At 34.1% G+C, this 21277-nt stretch overlaps 11 protein-coding genes across 11 annotated transcripts; 5 read left to right on the top strand and 6 right to left on the bottom strand.

Moving 5' to 3' along the window:
• Window positions 1-129: 129 nt before the first annotated feature.
• RO3G_08544 (uncharacterized protein) lies at window positions 130-801 on the top strand (the record flags this gene model as incomplete). Its single annotated transcript, XM_067663134.1, has 3 exons — window positions 130-184; window positions 376-609; window positions 776-801. 3 exons carry the CDS (start codon window positions 130-132, stop codon window positions 799-801), a joined length of 315 nt encoding a protein of 104 aa, XP_067519235.1.
• Window positions 802-1199: 398 nt separating this feature from the next.
• RO3G_08543 (uncharacterized protein) lies at window positions 1200-2243 on the bottom strand (the record flags this gene model as incomplete). The annotated part of the gene is made up of 6 exons (XM_067663133.1): window positions 1200-1352; window positions 1430-1608; window positions 1662-1817; window positions 1879-1960; window positions 2016-2110; window positions 2168-2243. The coding sequence occupies 6 exons, from the start codon at window positions 2241-2243 to the stop codon at window positions 1200-1202; spliced, it is 741 nt and encodes a 246-aa protein (XP_067519234.1).
• A 678-nt stretch (window positions 2244-2921) lies between these two features.
• On the bottom strand, window positions 2922-3440 carry RO3G_08542 (uncharacterized protein; the record flags this gene model as incomplete). The annotated part of the gene is made up of 4 exons (XM_067663132.1): window positions 2922-3025; window positions 3054-3142; window positions 3199-3349; window positions 3419-3440. The coding sequence occupies 4 exons, from the start codon at window positions 3438-3440 to the stop codon at window positions 2922-2924; spliced, it is 366 nt and encodes a 121-aa protein (XP_067519233.1).
• A 306-nt stretch (window positions 3441-3746) lies between these two features.
• RO3G_08541 (uncharacterized protein) lies at window positions 3747-4456 on the top strand (the record flags this gene model as incomplete). The annotated part of the gene is made up of 5 exons (XM_067663131.1): window positions 3747-3749; window positions 3886-3979; window positions 4030-4189; window positions 4242-4356; window positions 4412-4456. 5 exons carry the CDS (start codon window positions 3747-3749, stop codon window positions 4454-4456), a joined length of 417 nt encoding a protein of 138 aa, XP_067519232.1.
• Window positions 4457-6282: 1826 nt separating this feature from the next.
• RO3G_08540 (uncharacterized protein) lies at window positions 6283-7317 on the bottom strand (the record flags this gene model as incomplete). Its single annotated transcript, XM_067663130.1, has 4 exons — window positions 6283-6512; window positions 6815-6906; window positions 6959-7070; window positions 7110-7317. The coding sequence occupies 4 exons, from the start codon at window positions 7315-7317 to the stop codon at window positions 6283-6285; spliced, it is 642 nt and encodes a 213-aa protein (XP_067519231.1).
• A 217-nt stretch (window positions 7318-7534) lies between these two features.
• Window positions 7535-9723, top strand: RO3G_08539 (uncharacterized protein; the record flags this gene model as incomplete). Its single annotated transcript, XM_067663129.1, has 7 exons — window positions 7535-7560; window positions 7617-7644; window positions 7702-7765; window positions 7831-7976; window positions 8040-8091; window positions 8152-8717; window positions 8779-9723. 7 exons carry the CDS (start codon window positions 7535-7537, stop codon window positions 9721-9723), a joined length of 1827 nt encoding a protein of 608 aa, XP_067519230.1.
• A 673-nt stretch (window positions 9724-10396) lies between these two features.
• On the bottom strand, window positions 10397-10980 carry RO3G_08538 (uncharacterized protein; the record flags this gene model as incomplete). Its single annotated transcript, XM_067663128.1, has 2 exons — window positions 10397-10751; window positions 10811-10980. The coding sequence occupies 2 exons, from the start codon at window positions 10978-10980 to the stop codon at window positions 10397-10399; spliced, it is 525 nt and encodes a 174-aa protein (XP_067519229.1).
• A 1670-nt stretch (window positions 10981-12650) lies between these two features.
• RO3G_08537 (uncharacterized protein) lies at window positions 12651-13148 on the top strand (the record flags this gene model as incomplete). Its single annotated transcript, XM_067663127.1, has 1 exon — window positions 12651-13148. One exon carries the CDS (start codon window positions 12651-12653, stop codon window positions 13146-13148), a length of 498 nt encoding a protein of 165 aa, XP_067519228.1.
• A 1054-nt stretch (window positions 13149-14202) lies between these two features.
• RO3G_08536 (uncharacterized protein) lies at window positions 14203-15140 on the top strand (the record flags this gene model as incomplete). Its single annotated transcript, XM_067663126.1, has 4 exons — window positions 14203-14287; window positions 14401-14520; window positions 14591-14830; window positions 14893-15140. The coding sequence occupies 4 exons, from the start codon at window positions 14203-14205 to the stop codon at window positions 15138-15140; spliced, it is 693 nt and encodes a 230-aa protein (XP_067519227.1).
• A 481-nt stretch (window positions 15141-15621) lies between these two features.
• On the bottom strand, window positions 15622-16143 carry RO3G_08535 (uncharacterized protein; the record flags this gene model as incomplete). The annotated part of the gene is made up of 1 exon (XM_067663125.1): window positions 15622-16143. The coding sequence occupies one exon, from the start codon at window positions 16141-16143 to the stop codon at window positions 15622-15624; it is 522 nt and encodes a 173-aa protein (XP_067519226.1).
• A 1730-nt stretch (window positions 16144-17873) lies between these two features.
• On the bottom strand, window positions 17874-20279 carry RO3G_08534 (uncharacterized protein; the record flags this gene model as incomplete). The annotated part of the gene is made up of 6 exons (XM_067663124.1): window positions 17874-17952; window positions 18044-19047; window positions 19512-19981; window positions 20045-20074; window positions 20134-20170; window positions 20226-20279. The coding sequence occupies 6 exons, from the start codon at window positions 20277-20279 to the stop codon at window positions 17874-17876; spliced, it is 1674 nt and encodes a 557-aa protein (XP_067519225.1).
• Between the last annotated feature and the right edge of the window lie 998 nt (window positions 20280-21277).

Here is a 21277-nt window from a genome sequence, read left to right as displayed (position 1 = left end):
TTGAAGAGTATAAAAAACACGCCTCTTCGTCTACACGAGTGATCAGTACTTGTATTAATTAAAGTTAGTGGGCGTGCTTTACCTATAACTGTCATAATGATCATTTTGACGACATCAGGATGTCGTAAAATGAATTTAGAGATTAAATCGCTTCCGGATGGATATTTTGGATCCATAGTGAAAAGTAATAGTTCCGGTTCTACAGAACAATGATAAACTATTGTTAGACGCAATATCAGAGACAAAGAACTTGAAATATTACCAGTAAATTGTAAAGACATATTGAACCTCTGCTAATAATGAAGACCTACAGCACCTCTTCGTGCGCTGTCCCAGGAAATGGAGAGTATGGATAGATGCCTTCAACTTCTTTAGTCCACACCTCACTTTCACTCAAGATGATGTATGCTCAATCCTCTGGTCTTTTCAGCGATTTCCTTTTGTTGACAATATTGATCTCTGGACTCTCAGCTGATACGTGCTCTCTGTTATCTGGCGTGCCCATTGGAGATTTGTTATTGACAACTTTCCTTTTATTGATAAACAATTGGTCACTCGTGCTATGTCGCAGTTTGCCACCCTCAAAAGGGGCGGACTCGAACTTGACTAGTATGTTCCATCGCTTAAACTCTGTTTCTTTTGGTTCACACCGCTCTCAGACGTGTGGCTCCTATTATATTATACTTTATAAAAAAAAAAAAAAAAAAAAAAAAAAAAAAAAAAAAAAAAAAAAAAAAAAAAAAAAAAAAACTACTTATTTACAAAAAATAAATAGAACGCCATCAAACCATCCGCCAATAAAAAATTGTAATGGTTCATGTATTTTTTCTTAAAAAAAAACTGATGTTGTAGAAGGTAATGGTGTGAATATGAATAATAATTTTTAAGTTGAAATAATAACAGACAAAAAGATTCGATGCCTGTATGACTTAATAACAAAAGGAAACTGTTATAATTATAAAGATTTCGCAATAATAACTACTATTCCATTTATTGATAAATCAGTTTTAAGCGGTTCATCGATGAGTTGAGCAAATGCAACATAAGGCCACAGGAAACAGTATTATAATGAATGAGTTTATATCAAATTGGAGTAATAAGACGGAACAGGTGAAATATATATTGATGATTCAGCTTTTTAAAGATATTAAATACATTTTTTTACAGTTTACATTGATTTATTAAATCAACAGCATACTTTAATCCTTTTCCACAATTCTTTGTAAGTGATCTTCAATTTCCTCTGTTGATAATGTACGAAAATCAGTGTTTTCTTTTGTTACAACACCGATTTCAATTTCAGATGCCTTAAAATCAACTGCCAGCACACTTGATAAAGTTGTGATGGCCAGCTTCCGTAAAGGAAGAAAACTTTTTTATTACCTTTCAAGCCTTTTTTTTTTTTTTTTTTTTTTTTTTTTTTTTTTACCTCAATAGTATCTTCCATGTTTAATTCTGGGTTCTTTTTCAACTTCTTTTCCAAATGGTTTAATGCTTCTTGCTGTTTAGCTCCTGCAGCAGTTGCTTTATAACCGACAAAATAACCTGCTGGATCACACTTGTATAATTGAGGTCCAAATTCATCATCGTATCCAATTAAAATCATGGCTAAAAGAAATATGAGTATACGTCTGTGTATGCAACATATAAATCATATTTACAAACACCATAAGGTCTCATAGCTGCTTGTTGTGTATAAACTTGATTAATGTTAGCAACTCTCCTTGCAAGCATATCAGTTGGAATTTCATAACCGTATTTGTATCGAAATTCAGCAGCTTCTTGACGAGCTCTTGTAACTTGAGAACGAGCATCCGCTAAACAAGAAAAAGAAAGTTAATAATTTAAATCATGCTATTTAAATTGCTCATCTTTTACCAATCATGCCAGTCATAGCGCATCCAATTTTAGGTGTTAATTTGAATACATGAGTAATGGTAGAAGGATCTAATAATTTGTCCTAATACATAATGTTATTTTCTTTTCTTCTTTCAATTCTATCAAGACAAACGTACAGGAACTTTTCTTTGAGTGACAATAACACATCCATCACGTCCACGTACTCCTACTGAAGTAATGCCACTATTGGAAATAGCTTTGAAAGCATATTCTTTTTTTAAAGCAATATAAGTAAAAGGTTCCTGAGGAAAAAAATATTTTATCTTACCAACTTGATATAAACGTCCTTCAGGAGAGAAGATTGTAATATGGCGATCATAACCAGCACCAGAACCACGACTCATTTCAATAAATTTCGATCAAAAGAAAAAGTTCAATAGAAAAAAGCTCAACACGCATTTAATGACACGCAATCTTTCGGAGATGACGTAGTCGAAATTGTTTAAGTAAAGGCACAAAATGATGCTCGACAAGTTAAGAAAAATACATTCTATGTTGCCGACTGTCACTGCTTTCTATAACATAAAGCATGTGGTTTTCTTTGAAATACATACGTTCAAATTGTTTTACAACAAATTTAATAAAAAAAAATTATCTGCGTAAATAACCTCGGTGATTGTTTCTTGATCGGCTGCTGCCACTTGAATCACGGCTCATGCTTCTACTGATGCTTCTGTATCTTTTTTTATCTCTACTGAAGCTTCTTGATCTGCTTAAATTCCTTTTAACGCCCCTTTCTCGACTCAAACTTCTACTTGAACTTCTATTACGGCTTCTGCTAGAAGCCGCTCTTCTGCTGCCAGTACTTGTTTGGCGACTTCTCTCCCTACTTCTACTTCTAAATTCACTTCCTCTATCCTTTCGGAAATTTCGCTCTCTGTTAAAGCTTCTACTGCGACTGCGACTGCGACTTTTAATATAGCGATGACTATCCTTAATACTACTAGACCTTCTTCTACGGCGATAGCTTGAATCTCTGTATCTGCCCCTTCCTCTCGATAAACTTCGACTGACACTACGATTTACACTGCGACCTCTACTGGAACTTCTACTTCTGCTAGAGCTTCTACTTCTGCTAGAGCTTCTACTTCTGCTAGAACTTCTACTTCTGCTTCCACTGCTACTGCTTGAATAAGTTGACGAGGAACTTATACTGCTATCTGTGCTACTTCCACTATCACTCTCACTTTCTGAATCACTTTCACTACTACTTTCAGTGTTGCTGCTATCCGAGGAATATGATCTATATAGATTCATTAGTTTATGCTATTTTTCAAATACAATAAACGATTAGCATACCTTTTTCTTTTTCTCTCCTTCTTCTTCTTTTTTAATATTTTATCTGCCAAACCGTGTTTGTTCTGAAGTTCAGTTGGAAGTTGAGGTTGATATAGTTTAATGGGCTTTTTTAATTGTTGAGTTCGAGTAGGTCTACTTCTGTAACTTCTATCTTTTTTACATTGGTAGGTCTTTTAAAAGGGGTAAGTTTGAAGTACATTGTTTAAGCGTTTTTATTTACCCAATGACCGCGCTCTAAACATTTTTGACATTGTACAGTTGCTGAAGAAGGTTGACTGCCCAAGCCTTGATATCTAAAGTAAAAAGTTTATTTGGATCTCCTCTGATTCTAATCTATAATTTTTATAAAACAAAAAGATAAATTATTACCTTGGCCCTGTTCTCCACATGATGAGAAAGCAAAAGAAGTTTAAAAAAATCTTGATAAAATTCATTTTCATAAATCACGTGACCTACAAATGACGTGCTCTCTTGAGTTTTTGATATCCGATAAACACGTAGATTACTTGCTTTTTTCGAACCTTTTTCCATAGAAAAAATAATAAGCTATGGTAAGCCTACTCTTTCTTAAATTCACTTTTTACTTTGTTGTCTTTTTATCGGCCTGTATTTCAAACCGAAAGACCAAATTGAAGGACCTGAGTAGAATAGCCATAAAATGAGAAAAAAAGTAACATGTAACTATAGTCTTCGGGTATTATTGTCAGCACTGAATGTAAAGAAAAGTTTGACCAGCTTAAGCTTCGTAAAAGCTATAAATATATCATCTTCAAATTGACTGGTAAGCTTTAAAAGTGGTTATCTTCAAGTGTTGACATAGAAATACAATAGCTGACTTTTCCCAAATTGTTATTGATAAGACTGCTGAGAGTAGTACGTATGACGATTTTTTGGAAGAGCTTCCTGAAAATCAGCCTCGATATGCTGTTTATGACTTTGATTATGAAAAACCTGGAGAAGGTCAACGAAGCAAGATCATTTTTTTTGCATGGTAAATCAAACTAGTACTGCGTGTTTTTCTATTCTAAAAACCTATTGTTTAGGACCCCCGATACCTCCAATACTCGCCACAAGATGATATATACTTCTAGCAAGGATGCTCTTCGTAGAGAATTGGTTGGTGCATCCATTGAAGTTCAAGGAACTGAGTTTAGTGAGGTATGACTTCTATTAAGCAAATTCATTTATAGCTTAACGTAAATTTCTTTTTTAGGTTGATTACGAGACAGTGCTCGATAAAGCTCTCCGTACTAATTAATAAGACACTTAACTCGTTTTTACTCAAACCAAAAATACAGTAATTTTAAACTATGTAATTGTCATTTATAAGCTGATAAAGTTGAGGCACCGCAAAGAAAATACGTTTCTTTGGTTGTCACAACAAAAATCTTTGCACTTGCAAACATAAAACAAATGCTTTTTTTTATTTAGTTTGTCTTTATTGATTAAATCAATTACCCTCACACTAGGAGGTTTGAACTCTCTTTGGATAAACTGGGATCTTTAATCTTTACGTTTGGTAGTGTTTTGTACTTGCGTCTACAATGCAGATTCAAATAAAATGAATTGATGACATTGAAAAGCAAAATTACCATAACATCGAGAGTCCCTTCCCTCACTTCGGCCGTTCAAATCAGCCCGTTGTTTTCTTCAATTTTGGTAAAGCTCTCAGTAGTTTTTTATCATTGCAAACAAAAATAGAATATACCTCTTTCCATTACCTTTTATGCTTTATGTATATGAGAAACCATAAAACAAAGAATGTTTGAAATAAATACATAAGATTTACAAGAGTTGTTCATCATATCTGTTACTACAACTGACCCTTAGCTTCGCTTTTTGAAGATGATAGATGAATCCAACATGACTAAAAATTAGCTTTTGTTTTTTACAGTACAATAAAATTTATTAACAAAAACTTCATCTTTATTACAAAGGTATTTCAAACAAAATTAATCATATTTATCATAGACTTTAGAACATGAAAGGTAAGTGTCGATATAATTCTTTTTAATAGCTTTTAATTAACTTTTATATTGATAATTGAGGACTAAGTGCTATATTATTTGTTATTCTGTTATCAATATGATGATAAACTCTATAATACCTGTAATATTTCTGCTGATTACATTATTTTAGTCTGGGTAAGCTTGGCTGTTTCCCCCCCCCCATTATTATTAATACTCACCAATAGTTTTGTTTATCATTGGTAGAGAAGTATTACGATTAATTACTAAAATTTAAAACTTATTTGTAAGCTGATTTATATAGCGTTTTATGCCTTCTGATATAGCTCATTGGCAGAAGGAACAACGACGTTACTTTAGAAGGTACTTACCTTTTTCTGCTGCCTTTATCGAACTTTATGAGCAAGTGCAAACGGTAAATGTGAACTCTTGAAGCAGTAAAGCCAAACCATGGGCATTACCAAGAAATAAATTAAGATGTTAAAATTTGATAAAAGCATGTTAGTAGATGGCAACTTGGAAGACATCATCCACTCGGGAAACAAGCTAATGACAAATTTCTTTTTTCGTATCGCATTCCATTATCTTTCCCATCCTTTTATCATACCTCGTTTACTCTTCCTCTCCTCCATCTCTTTATTGTAAATACATTATCTTATGTATTCATGTTTATTCTAGGCTATGCATACCAGTAAAACCAAGCCTGCCCATCGTTTTCATCTCAATAAGCTTGCCATAATGACTGTGCTCTAGGGCAGCCAATGTTTTTGTGATTTGTTGATACTGTAAATAGTTCTCTTTTTTTTCGCATTTTCTTGAAAAATTAATAATGCAAAAATGATATAGGACGAGACCGCAGATTTGTTTACGTGGAAAATAAATTGCAATCTTTTTTTTTTCTCCTCATGTGTCAGACAATATTTGAAATACTGTGGTGAACATACAGAAAAATTATTTCAGTTTGACAAGAAAACAAAAAACTATTTTGCCTTATTCTACGCATTGGCTTTGTTTCTAAATAGTCTTATTTTCAAGTTAAAATACTGTGTGAGGTTATAAAGAGTGTATTGGCACTCATATTTAATTCCTAAAATGATGTTGAGTTTTGTGGGCGTATCTATTTATTACTGATTTCATCTTTTAAGTCATTTTCAAAATATGGATCGGCTAATGATGACATGGTATCAATAGGGGATGAAGGAGATGATTGAGCTTGTTGAGGGCCCTGTGCAGCTAATATTAAATCACGCTCAACTTCTTCATTTGTTAAGCCAAGAGTAAGGGAGCTTATTATAGACGGTCTTTCAGGTGGAGCCCAATCGGTTACATGTTCATCATCTGCATAGCCTTAAAACAATTGACCGTTAATTAGTTGCTCATGAGCAAAGATTAGGACATACTTGAATGTGCTACATAATACTCTTGTTCCAACCTATTCAGTTTACGTCTTACATTTTCAATCATGGATCGTCGCAGGATTAGTTTGTCCCACTAAACAAAAAGAATCCTTAGTATATTTGGTTACAGTAAAACAGATAAGGTGACTACATGATGCTGTGAATAAGCACATTCTTTCTGAGAATTATAAAGATTGTATATCGTTCCCTCTGCTAAAGATCTCTTCATTTTTGCAACAATCAACATTCTACTTTTCTTTTCTTCGATTTCTGAAAGTAGCTTTTGATATTTGATATGAGATCCATCCTTGATAGCCTTTTCAATTCTGTCCAGTTCATCTAGTCTACAATAAAATTTTCCTTCTTTAGTTTCCGTTACAAGTTTTTTATGCTTACTTTTCTTTAATGACCGTCTCCCTTTCTGCTTTCTTTGCATCTCTTGCTTCTTTAGATATCCTTTGAGGTGAATTTCTGAGCTCACGATCATTTTCTTCTTGTTTGAGTGTGTCTATATTTGTATTTGCTTGTCTTTTATTCGAGTTATTACTTTTGTTTGTTGCTTTTCTTCTTCGTTTCTTTGAATCGGATGCATCAAATCCAGTTGATTCCACCGACTGAGAACGCGTATCATTCATTTCCTCTTCGGATACCCCTTCTGCAAATACTGAAGGTGAAGCAGAGCGAATAGATCTATTTTCAAATCTTGCTTGTGTTTTATTATTTGCTTCCGTTAAATCCATATTATTTGTTGACATGCTTTATAAAAAATTAAAATAAAAGAAAAAAAGGAAGTTTGATTTTTCGGTTAATAAAAGTAAACCTTGTATGACGTCGAAGTTTGAATTATTTTTTCTTTTCTTTTACCGTCTAATATTTCATTTATTCTTTTCTTTTTCTTTCTTGAAAACCAAAGAAAAAACAACAATTATGGTAGTTAAAACATCTGATCGTCTCACGAGACTCCGCTCACAAATGAAATCTCATCAAGTTGATGTCTTGTACAGTAACTGCTTTAATAATTACTTATAGCATTCATGCTAACGTTATTGTGTAGCCTTGTACCTTCAGAAGATGCTCACCAGGTAAAACTGCAAACTGAATTTAATAAGGAAAAAGCATTTATCAATGAGTAAATACAGAGCGAATATATCGCTGAATGCGACCAACGTCGTCACTGGATTAGTGGCTTCACTGGTTCTGCAGGTAAGAAGCAAAGCAAAGCGTGTCCGTTTTCTTTTTGCTTATTTTCATTTTTATTTCTCGAAAAGGTTTTGCTGTCGTCACTATGTCAACAGCTGCTTTGTTTACAGACGGGAGATACTTTTTACAAGCTTCTCAACAGCTTGATGATAATTGGACTTTGATGAAACAAGGTCTTCCTGGTGTACCCACTTGGCAAGAGTATTTGGTCAAGGTAAGTACGAATTGAACTTTCAAGAGAACAAGAGAAGTTGACTGAAAAAATGAACTTGTGCAGAACATTAGTGCAGGTTCACGTATTGGACTTGATCCCAAGCTCATTTGTGGAGGTAAACCGAGAATATGAGAGCAATAAACTTGTTTTAATACATTCTATTTGTCCAATTTAGCCGATGCCCATCAGATTTCTGCTCAGCTTAAGCCTATAGGTTCATCCCTGGTCCCTATTCAAGAAAACTTGGTCGATGCTGCTTGGGGTGAAGAAAGACCAAAGGCTCCAAAAGATAAAATTTTTGTGCAACCCATTCAATATTCAGGTAAACAAAAGGGTCAACTATTTCCATTTATGGAACGTAGCATTTACTCTTGTTTAGGAAAAGCTGTCCAGGATAAGCTCAAGGAATTACGTGATCATATTGTGGAAAAGAAGGCTTATGGTACCGTAGTATCTGCTTTGGATGAAATCGCTTGGCTATATAATGTGAGAGGATCGGATATTGAATGTAACCCTGTTTTCTTTTCTTATTCCGTTGTCACGGAGAGCGAGGCCATTTTGTATATTGATTTGGATAAAGTAACTGATGAAGTTAAGGCTCATTTGGATGCCTCTCAAGTTACCCTTAGACCTTATTCAGAGTTCTTTGAGGCCCTTTCAGAAATCAAATTGAAGCTTGGTGAAAAGAAATTACTAGTGAATAACAAAACTAGTTTAGCAGTAGAAGTTGCTGTAGGCGAGGTAAATAGGCGTAATACTCTTCTTGATTTCCTTTATTTTTATTAATGCACTTGTTCGATAGGACAATGTCATAGAGGAAAGATCCTTCATTACTGATGCTAAAGCTATCAAAACAAAGGAAGAATTGGATGGTATGCGAGCTTGTCACATCCGTGACGGTGCTGCTCTTGTTCAATACTTTGCTTGGCTTGAACAGAAGCTACTTGCCAATGAGAAAATTGATGAAGTAGAGAGCTCTGATCGTTTGGAACAATTCCGTGCTGCTCAAGAACATTATGTCGGTTTGTCATTCGCTACCATCTCCTCTACTGGACCCAATGGTGCTATTATTCATTACAAGCCCGAAAAAGAAACTTGTAAGGTGATTGATCCTAATGCAATCTATCTTTGCGACTCTGGAGGACAATACCTTGATGGTACAACCGATGTTACGCGTACATTTCATTTCGGTACACCCACGGCTTATGAGAAACGATGCTTCACACGTGTGCTTCAGGGGCACATTGCTATTGATCAAGCTGTTTTCCCCAAAGGCACTACAGGTTATCTCTTGGATCCCTTTGCTCGTCAATATCTCTGGAAAGATGGATTGAACTTCTTGCACGGTACTGGCCACGGAGTTGGTTCATTCTTGAATGTTCATGAAGGACCTCACGGTATTGGTATCCGTGTCAGTTACAACGATACACCTCTTGCTGCAGGTATGACAGTAACAGATGAGCCTGGTTATTATGAAGATGGCAAGTTTGGTATTCGTATCGAAAATGTCATTATCGTCAAAGAAGCTGATACTCCAAATAACTTTGGTGGTCGTGGTTATTTAGGCTTTGAACACGTAACCATTGCACCTATAGGCCGTAATCTGATTGACGTTGATTTATTATCTCCTTCGGAAAGAAAATGGGTCAACGATTATCACCAAGAGTGTTTGGCAAAGCTTAGTCCTCTTATCGCCCATGATGAGCTTGCAACAGCTTGGTTAAAGAAAGAAACCTTACCAATTTAACGGCGCAAATAAATAATAACAATAAAAAAAAAAAACACATAAACATTTGAAAATTCACTTTTTATTTTTACATTAAAATATGGATTTCTCATGAAGTGCTGCATTACTATGGTCAATGGAACCTCACTATTTCCTGGTCCTGTAGTATGAGATACAAGTTAAATTTATGTAAGAAAAAGAAGATTCTCATTGTCTTTGAACAAACAAGGAATTCATTGTTATTTAAAGTACTACAAATAAAGTGCAAAGATTAGCAAGAGCAATGAAGTGAGCCTGTGTCCTTTTATTATTCAATTCATTTTATTTTGAAACACATGTGTATGATGCTTATTATTGGTTTGATATTTGTAATTTAAGTTGATCGATCATCCTTGTGTGCCATGCTGTATAATCTCTGTAACGTCTTGTTGATTTATAGTCGCGATGGTCAATCATTGAGACAATTCCAGAAACTGGAGTTGTGTTGGCTCTCTTTCTTGATTTATTGGTCTCTTCCTCTGCTTCTTCTACTAGTCTCTTCTTTTTGGATGTTGTAGACTTTTGTTCTTTAAACTTGGCTAGTTGTTTAGAACAAACATCATTAACTATTTTTATACATCTATTGAGCTCTGTTAAACTGCAGCTACAGAGTTGGTGTAATTTATCCTTGTTCAATTTATCCTAAAGAAAAATTCTAGTTAAAATCAACGACATCTTTCTGTGTAAATCCTGTATAGTTTACACCAAATGCTTTAGCACAACAGAACATGACAGCGCCTTTCCAGCAGGACAATTTTAGCTCGTCATCAATGTTGCTTTTCTTTGCCCCAGTGAGGGTATCTTTATATCTTTTTATGAAATCATCCCAAAGTGTATTGGCGTATGTTTGCATTGTAGTTGAGCCTAATGCAACAGCGAGCGTACTCAACTTTACTGAAGGATAAATATTTAATTGTTTACGAACTGTACTCAATACAGATTCATAAGCTTTTACTGAACAACCTGCTAATTCAGCAGCTAGTTTGATATTCCAATCGTACATTTGAAGGCTACAACATTCAAAAAAAGAATAAGTTTTTTTTATTTAACATATTTTTTCAACTGTTACCTTTCATAAGCAAGGTGAATGGCAATTACTGGTTTACAATTTGGTCCTTTATTAAATAGTTTGGGTGGTAAAGGATAAAATCGACCTATAATCTCTTGAGCTTCGCTCTCTAATTTTTTATCTTCATTTAAATGAAGTCGTTGTAAACAATTTTTTAAAGTGCTGGACATGTGAAGGTACAAGAAATAAAAAAATCAGAAAAGGGGAAATATTGGTTTTTTATGCATATAATGTGGCTTATACATTCGAATAATATTACCTTTGATGCTATTTTGGATTTAATAATTGTAATTCACGCAGGCTTTTGTTTAGATAATCTAAACATGATACAGAGAGTTTGATAAAGAAGCACAGTTAATGCTGTACAACTTGATTGAAGGAAAGAGTGGTTTTGTTTTGTAAACTTCTGCAAAGGTAGACAATACTTGTTGCGGATACTAATCACTTGCTATCTAGATCTAGGCATAGGAATATGATGTAGTTTTCTTAGATAAGCTACAACCTTTGTGAAAGCCTGTTTTCATAAGGCGAGCATCTCACTGGTTAGAAATGAACTTGTCTGTTAGATCCTGACAAACTGAATAACAATGCTATTTTTTTTTTTTTTTTTTTTTTTTGCAAGTATTTCAATGATATCCAGAATTTCCAAATAATTTGTTTATTCTAAATCAAACAATCTGATCTTTTCCTTTGCAGCATTGTGCCGTGTTCGTTTCAGATCAAGCTTGGTGTTGGTATTATCGTTTTTACTCTTATAAAAGTGATGATTTGATTTCTTTAAACATTTTTATTTATTTGAGTGAGGTCTTGATATAAATCCTTTGCTTGAATGGATATTCTTACAGTGAGAGTTGTGCTTAATCGACCATGCGTGACAAGTGTGAAATAGGCATGTTATATCTCTCGATCAATGTAACAAGTTGAGCAATGAGTCTCTTGACCTCTTTATTATGTAAGGGAGGGTTGGTGCTATATGAATTGTGTGCTTATATCATACATTTCACAAAGCACTACGAATGATATTCAGTGCAGATTGTTCAAATGCTTTTTTTTTTGGAGTGATCTCAGACGACATGAAGAAATTAAAACTTTATCCGAAGAACATTATTGTCGGTTGAGTTCGGCCAAAATATTCCCGAGTAAAGCAAAGAATAAGGTTTCTTTTTTCCCGTTTTAGAATAATTCACAAGTGACACATGTAACACACTGACCATCTTATGAGTGTTTGATACCTTGACTTGTTATTTTTTATATAAAACACACTTTATCATCAAATAAAAAGTTGATTGCGTTCATAAGCAATCTATTATTGTGAGCCTCAATCCATAAATGAATTATGGATGATTAAACAAGCATTTTTTTTTTCTATTCAAATAAAAAGAGGTGAAGTCATGAATACATTTTATTGTTTCAAAACAATGCAATCATATATCGCATAATTTTTATTTTATTCTGTTACTCTTCTTAACTGAGAAAACAGAATACCCGAGATTATATTCACGAATGTGAAACCTTTGATTTCAAAAAAAAAATCATGTTGTGAATCATAAAAGTTTCTTATTTTTTACGTCAATAAAAATTCAAATATTCTCACTGTGAATAATGAATTATAAAAACATGAAACATCGTTTGCTTAATAATCACTAGAAAAAATAAGAATGAAATTGAGAAATCGGGTGAAATGCCGGTTGGCTGACTTGATTCATTCGGCCGGAAAGAATGTTTATCCAAAAAAAAAAAAAAAAAAAAAAAAAGCTTATAAATAGCATTTTTTTTATTTTCTTCCCCCAAAAAATTGTTTATTGATATACGTTTTCTTTTTTCTTTTATTATAATAGCAATGAGTACGAATGTAGTCGAATCAAATTTTATTTATCCAAAATTTCATGATACACATTCAACCACCACTACGAATAGTAATACAGTAGCAACAAGCAAAAAAGACACTGAAATCGACAATTCTATCTATCAATTGCTCTCCATTTATCTCAGCACAGATAAACTATTAGACTTACCACCTGCTACTCCACCTAAAAGACATTACGATCATCACCTCCCACCTTATGCGTTAAAACATAGAAATTGGCTTGGAGAAGCAAACAAAAACAAACCTCAAAATCTATTAGAACGAAATACCTTGTTTAATTCAAGAAAATCACTAATCAAGCCAGAGATGATAATAAATAAGACGAGACGTTCAAAATCTGTATCATTCAATGAAACTGTAACTATTATATCACAAGACCATATCGTATCCAAACTAGAGATAAACGATAAAGATTGCGATGATGATGAAGAAGAGTTTGTTGATGCTTTTGAAGACATTAGAGTAGCATAATTTGTTATATACCCCGGATACGCATACATATACATATTGCATACATACACTATAAACTGTGTATCAAAAGTATCTTTTTACATTCATCATTATTATCATTACACATTGTATGTCTGCGTACTTGAACCAAAAGCCACTTTTTATAAATAAAAGATATAAACATTTTGTATTTTCATTAAAGCACGTATAAAAAAGAACATTTGGAAGACACAGGTTTGCTTATGACGTTTATGTGTAACTGCACAGCCAGAGTACAGTAACGGTTGCCCCCTCCCCCCTTTTTTTTGTTTGGTTTATATACACTTGCCAAGAAACATGGCTTATAAGTTTAATATCAAAGCAAGGAATAAGACACGTGCAGTGCAATTGACAAATTTAATTTAACAACGCGACGCTTAATAGTGATCTCCAAAGGAATTCATAGTGAATTGCAGATAAAAGTGTAAGGCAAAGGCCGACATCATCTTGAATCCGATTCATTAAATCATCAGATAGTTTAATTGATTTAAACAAGTTCAAAGTATAATATTATATTCATACTGACGTAGAACAACTTTTTGCGTCATTCACTGTGTAAGCTCGTCTGCTTTTTATATCTTGGCACTTTTTTTCGATTCAAGATAGGAGTTTGTAACAAAATGGCTCGGTAAGAGAGAGTCACTTGAGTTCATATAATAGACACAAAGAGGATTGAGAAGATTTTTTTGAACCTTGCTTATCATTTCACTAGCAGCACTAGAGATTATCGCTTAACAATGCATTGGAAGTCTAACCGTGTTTCCTATTTAATATCGGCTTTCCTCGCAGAGTGCTTCCGGAATTTGTTTTCGTACACAACATGGATGTCAATCAAAAGCATGTGTTCTATAAAGTCCAGAGCATTTCATTAAGAGATTGATACTATCATTAATAAAATCTTGCCATCTTCCCCATTTGCCACATACAATAAAGCAGATTACGTATTAGCTTGTACAGGAATGGGCTGAGCAGCAAAAAAGTAACTTTGTCCTCTTTTTCTTCTTCTTTTCTTTTTTCTTTTTTTTTTAAAAAAAAAATGACCATAAAGTTAGAAAGTGACATTATTCCTACTAAAGATACAAAACTTAAACTAGCCGGTATCATTGAAATACCACCTGTTGGTAAAAAAAAGATTAAAATAGAAAGTATGTTGATAAAATAACCTACTTTATAAGCTATTGGCTGCTGGCAGTGGGGTGATAAGAAAGGCACATATTGTATTATATAAATAAAGACTGGTATCTCAACTGTTCTTTTGTCCGTCTAGTTTGGAAATGGACGCCAAAAGCTGAAAAGGATGCTAAAGAGGCCTTTGATAAAGCGTTTGAATTGGGTATCTCTTTCTATGATACAGGTAAGAAATAAAGATGATGATTCCTCTCTATCTCATTTTTTGTAAAGTAAATTTACTCTATTTGATCTAGCCGAGATATACGGTGATGGAGAATCTGAAAGAGAGATTAAGAGATTTCGAGAAAGCTACAGTGATGAAGAAAAGGCAAAGCAAGTGGTCGCTACCAAATTTTTTCCTCATGCTCACCGTACTCAATTTCCAGATGTCTTGCTTTCGGCCCTCAAGGATTCCTTGTCTCGTCTAGGTGTTTTCAAAGTGGATTTGTATCAAATCCATGCAGCTGTTCATCCAGCTAGTATCGAAGTAGTTGGTGATGTACATTGATCTGTATGAGGCTTTGGACGATTTCATTAATCATACATTTTATTGTAGCCAATGCCTTGGCTGATGCCTATGAGGCAGGCCTTGTGAAAGCAGTTGGTGTGTCTAACTATGGTATTGAAGATGTTAAACAAATGCATGCCGCTTTACAAAAAAGAAATCTTTCTTTGGCTTCCAACCAAGTATCTTATTCCTTGATTCGTACAATTCCTGAAAAGTCGGGTCTCATCAAGCTTTGTCATGAACTGGGGGTCATTGTCTTGGCCTATTCTCGCAAGTTATCTGCCACTTATACTTGAAATGATATTAATTTCAATCTTACTTGTAGCGTTGGGTATGGGGTTATTAACTGGCAAGTACTTGCCTACTGGTCCATTCCCAAAGGGACGTGAGAAACCATTCATGAAGTTTGATACGGAGCAATTGACAAGACTGCTGAGTGCACTAAATAAATTGAGTGAGAGATACAAGAAAGCGCCTAGCGCTATCGCTTTGAATTGGTGTATCGTCAAAGGTACAGTCCCTCTTGGAGGAGCAAGGACAGCTGAACATGTAAAGCAAAATGCAGAGGCACTTGGATTTCGATTAACAAAGGAAGAGGTTGCTGAACTAGACATGCTTTCTTTCTTGGGATCAAATAACAGAGGATGGCAGCATGGATAAGATAAAAAGGAAAGAAAGATTTTATGTTTTATTTATTTTTGTTTTTATTTTTTAATAAAATGAGATGCTTTTACATAAAAATGCTTATAAAGATGCAAAGTTTGAATTTTTTTTTTATTAAACATGAAGTGAATACAGGCTATCCAAATCATCATCCAAAAGGTCCATTTCTGCTTTTCGTGGAATATAAGGCTGTGTACTGTGTTGTTGTCGCTGTATCCACTGATCCAGCAATTTCTTTGCCATCAATCGACTCCTTAATCTATCTGTGGCTGATTTTAACTTTTGGTTCTCGTTGTGTAACTCTTGTAATTGTGTTTCAAGTACTTGGTTCCTTGCTGTGATTTCTTGTATTGTTTTCTTCATTTCATGGTATTGAGTGTTTTTCTTGATGCGGTATCTTGCTGATGCTGCCTTATTTCGCTCCCTTCTGTCAGTCAGCGATAGTTCTCCGTGAAATGGTCTTTCGTGGTAAGAAGAGGAGGGAGAAAGAGGTGGGGTATTTTGTTCCGGTAAAGGAAAGTTGGAGGTTGTCCGAGGAGGCTCCAAGTAACAAGGTATTATATTTGATGGATCACGCGAACAGGTAAGAGATGAGATAGACATTTGAGGTATTTTATGGGTAAAAACGGTATCCATTTTTATGTTTAAATAAAAGAAAAAAAGTAGAAGAAGAAGAGCAAGTATTTATACAAGATGTTTCATATAGGTTGCTTTATATGGATATATTAAAAAAAAAAGAAACATATATTGTTTGATGGTCTCAAATGTCGCTTTTTTGTCTTACAGTCTTTTTTATTCTATGCCTTGTGAAAATACCATTTAAAGTATTATTGTTGTTTGTTGGTTTCAACTTTAATATGACATTAAACATTCCATCTTTCTTATCTTTACGTCTCTTACATAAATATTTGATTTTGATTTCTAATAGGCAATCATTTAAGGTTAAAGCTCTTTATGTGCTAAAAAAAAAAACTTTTGCAAATTGATTAATGACTGTGAAAGTGAAAAGGATTTTAAAAAGTAGTTGCTATTATATAAGATTTGGAAACCATAAAAACGGCTTTTTCTTTTTAAAGGTCTTCGTTATAAAACACAAGTGTTTACTCATTCCTACTCATCAATACGTTGGCTACCCCCCTTTTTTTGTTGAAAACCTTTGTCAAATAGTTCTTTTATTCTTTCCTCAAAGATCTATTCGGCCAACTTTATTGTCCTTTTTTTTATGTGGCTTCTTGAGAATATTTTGTTTACAATCATTTGTTTATTTATTTATACTCGTTGAATATAACTATGGTTTACTTGGTTTAAATAAGGTATGTGTAGTTCAATGAACTGGTACTTATATATCATATCTCTAGTCATTCATTAATCATTCCCTATTACATCTTTTTCTTTTTCTTTTTTTTTTCTTTTCTTTATTTCTGGCACTAGCAACCACATCAGTCGGCTTGATTGATTGTTTCCAGCGTAAAAGTGCACACACTTTTTCTCATTCAAAATGTATTCTTGAAAAGTAAAGGCAATTGCCGACTATGACTTTTTACTATATTTGATATTAAGCATCACGTATGCGATAAATGCGTCAGGTAAAAGTGGTCAAAGCCCTTTGCATATGAAAAGAAAAAAGTGTTTCAGTTGTACACGCTGAGCTAGAATTTGCTAGCGTTGTCTGCACTGAAACGTACCCAAGATACTACGATACAAAGGGTATTTATTTAGTTGCTATAATTTTTATTTGAAAAGTAGACTTTTAAAAACAAGTATCAATGACATTAAATCGATATCATCATGTACACACATTGTTTACTATTACTTTATAAGGATTAAATCAAGCCTGTTTCCACTATAGTATTTGGCAGTAATAATAAATACAAAAGACAGGGAGGTTGTTATTTATAGATGATGGTATCATTTGGCCCTTGTTTTGTTGCATAAAAATAAATAAATGTGCTCACCACACAGACAAAGTACGTAAACAAACATGTACTGAGATTATAAATAAATTGAACTCATGCTTTATTCAAACAAATAAACATTTCCAAATATAAAAAAAGAGGATTAATAAGACACTTTAAAAAATCCCAGAGATAGCATAATCACTTTAAGGTATATAATTGTTTTTTTGATTATTCTTGATGTTCCTCGCCTGGAGGATATACTTGTCTGATATTAAGATTAATACGACTTGTACTCATGAATTCACCAAATAATTTCCAATCGGGTGAATCGTCATATTCATTTTCATTCGACAAATAGTTTGGTAAAGATCCTTCTATAATACGTGGAACTCCTAATAAAAAAAGGAAATATATCAGCAACACATGTTATCATCTATTCCTATTTCTTTGTTACCGTGGAAAGCTTTTCTACATGGCCCAGTCATGACAATAATGTCTCCACTTCTTAACAGTAATGGAGTCGGAACAGTTTCCCTTGTCAATCCACCTATTAAATAAATACAGGAATGTCCAAGGCTTTTTTTTAAAGATAAAAGAGTTTACTATACATGTTGATTCAAACAATCACATCTATTTACCTTAGTGAGACCAAGGGAGCATCCATATTTATTTCACTTCTATCAACATGCCCCATAAGTGTATCTCTGTATTGATAATAATTAATTACGCCTGCTTCTGCATTGAAATCATCTCCTTTATATTTATTGATCCAAGCTTTTCCTTGTCCATCATCATAACCAATGTTTTCAACAGCGTAAACGACCGCTTTGGTTAGTTCGGCTACATCCTCTGGAAAAGGGTATCGACGGTCAAGATGATAGGTTTTAGTAGGCCAGTGATATTGATATCCAAGTGTCACCCAGCGTAACCTTCGAATAAGTTCTGAAGGGGCTAATAAGGGCACACTCGATGCTGGTGGAGGATCTGGTTTAGGTTCTTGGATCACTGGCTTAAAATCATCTGAACATGCTGTTAATTCTCTGCGGGGCGCAGGCTTTTGTGTACATGCTGTTTCCTTTTTATTTTGTTCTTCTTCGGAATCAGTGTAGGTATCAGCTTCCCCATCCTTTGTGTTGGCTTTTTTTGGTACATAGAATTCAAAGTCGTCTGGTGTCAACTGGCCGCTGTTCTCTGCTTCATATAATGGCCAAATGCCTGAAGATGGAACGATATAATGTGTATCAAGGCTAGATGTATTTGGAGGACGAGGATATACAGAAAGACATTGCTTAATCAAATGACGTTGAGCCTTTGGGGTGAAAGCATTTGGGATAATAATAAGCCCAGGAACATGTTTTAATACATAAGCATTTTGGCAAGGTTCATCACCGAATAAGTTAGAAAGTTGGCTCAAATCATAAGTCAACTTAATAGGAACAATCGACTCCAAGTTTTCTTTTGTATGTTTCCCGGGAAGATTGCTAAAATCAATAACATGTGTAAAATCAGGAGGAGGCACCCTGGATTTAAAATTTCGTTCACAATAACGAAATGGTGCCTGATTAACGTAGCTGCTAGTATCCTTCTTTTTGGATTCAACTTCTTGTCTTTCTCGTTCCCAAATCTTTTGCTGTCTTTTTGACTTGAATACAGGTGTAATAACTGACATTATTAAAAAGAAAGAGAGAGAGAGAGAAAAAGTAGCCAAGCAACAAGCCACTGTTATTTTTTATTTTTTGAGTAAAGCGATTGCTCAACAGTCAGAGAAGTAATTCGGCTGAGGAGTGAATCTATTAATTTGAAGCACCCGATTTTGGTTGTGTAGCAGATGTATAATCGTAACTATAAAAGGCTATTTTAAGGACCAAGGTAAATATAGTATGAGCAAATAAAATGGCCAGCAAAATGATACGTGAGGTCTTTGCATCTGTCCTTGAAATAACGATATATAGATTCTTCACGAGAAAGACTAGTGTAATTATAAATGCTATACCCACAAATGCCCATCTAGCATAATCATAAGGTATGATACAAAGTAGCTTATATACTCTCGTTAGCTTGATTTTCCAACGTCCCCCTTCCTTTTTTTCAAGTAAATAAACTTACAGACACTGGTATCCAAATTGTCAAACTATATCCATAATAATTAATAATATCCAATAAGCTAGGTTGACATCCAAAGTATTTTGTTGAAGCCCAAATAAGAGCAGGACACAAAAATGCATACATGTAAACGACGAAAACAGCAAAACTCAACAACGTAAAATCGTACACGTGTGATTGTCCTGCGATATAAGCAGCTAATGATCCAGCGAGCGAAGAACAAACAAACACTGAAAATACAACAGAAGTAGCAATCCAAAAGGGGCCATATAAGTCGGGTTGATTCTGAAGCGTATCTGCGGCAAAGTCACCTACTGGATACATTGATTTCAAACATCGCTCAATGACTTGAGACGTGTCCACATCAAAGAATGTAGCATAATACTCGACCGACCATATCGGCTTTCCAACACCCCTATTGTTGTTTGTTGAGGTACTACTTTCTGGTAATAAAGTTGGTGGTGGTGCCTGAGCTATATTAAATACTTGTGAGAAAACAAGAGTCTTTTTTTTTTAAAAAAAAAAAAAAGGCTTACATTTGTTCATCCCTGTACTCGTAGAAAAGTCTATACACAAAGTTAAAAGTTAACTAGCCAATAAATGTCAAAACTACATTACTGAATACCTTGAAATTCTAAACCATCACTTTCAATGGTTGCAGGCTAAAAGCAAATTAATCAACACATTGAATTGCATGAAAAATTACGGTCGTTTTACCTGCGTGTATGCAGCATCGTCCATGTCGACAATAACATTATATTTGTTAGACATTATTTATGTTGTTGTACGCCTATAAGAGGGAGAGTAAAAAAAAGTGAAAATGAGCGGCGTTTAACTGGAGACTAACTGTTGTCACATGATGTCTCTTTGAATGATAGTAAATTTCAGTGTTCAACTGATGGTAGGACGAATATCTTCTACACGCATAAATGTTTAAAAGTCATAAGGGCTCCGAGCCTTTCAAGTCGATAAATATATATGAACGAATGGCAAGAGCTGAGCCTGACTTTTGTAAACTATGTATAGATGCTAATACTGGTAGTTTCACTGTCTGTTCTAGCTGAATCTTTAACCAATTTAATATTTATTAAAGTGGCTATTGAGCAAAATGACAAGATACAACATCAATGTTTTTATCAAATTCTACATGATTCAAAAAGCCCAACAAAGTATAGGGTCATTGAACCAGGCACTTTTAGATCACATATTGTTCTTTATGTCCAATACCTCTATGTGTCTGTAAAAATACTGCTTTAATTTATTAAATTGTTTGATAGTATTCTATAAAATTATATTTAAAGCCACCAATTCTGAACTTATATGGGTTGAGCGAATTCAAAGATACAAAGAGCCTATACAACTGAGTAACAAATCTAGCGTTGCTTTTATTAGAAATCCCGTTGCATTGTAAAATAACTCAATTTTGCTCCTGCTGTTACGATTATGAATAGCGCGATATTTTCCTAGTTATGAGTAGTAACGAACAGCTACTTGTTAGTCTCTTTAATATAACTCCTCTCTCTCAACCTTTGTTCGTTCCTTAGAGTATTATTTATTCATTTTCTATAAGCAGTATAATTTTCTAAGTTCAAACCAAATATGTACTAGCAAATATATTACAATGACCGAATTCAAAAAGAAGAGCAAAAGATGGTGAGATAGAAAATGAAGGGAGGGAAAACTTATCCGCGTTCATATCTACACGCGATCTTACGTTCTAGTATTACTGTTTCATATTAACATCATCATTATATACCCATTGACACAAT

The sequence above is a fragment of the Rhizopus delemar genome, genomic scaffold (genome assembly GCF_000149305.1).
Source record: "Rhizopus delemar RA 99-880 supercont3.6 genomic scaffold, whole genome shotgun sequence".
In the NCBI taxonomy this organism is placed as follows: domain Eukaryota; kingdom Fungi; phylum Mucoromycota; class Mucoromycetes; order Mucorales; family Rhizopodaceae; genus Rhizopus; species Rhizopus delemar.
This window is presented reverse-complemented; position numbering and strand designations above follow the sequence as displayed.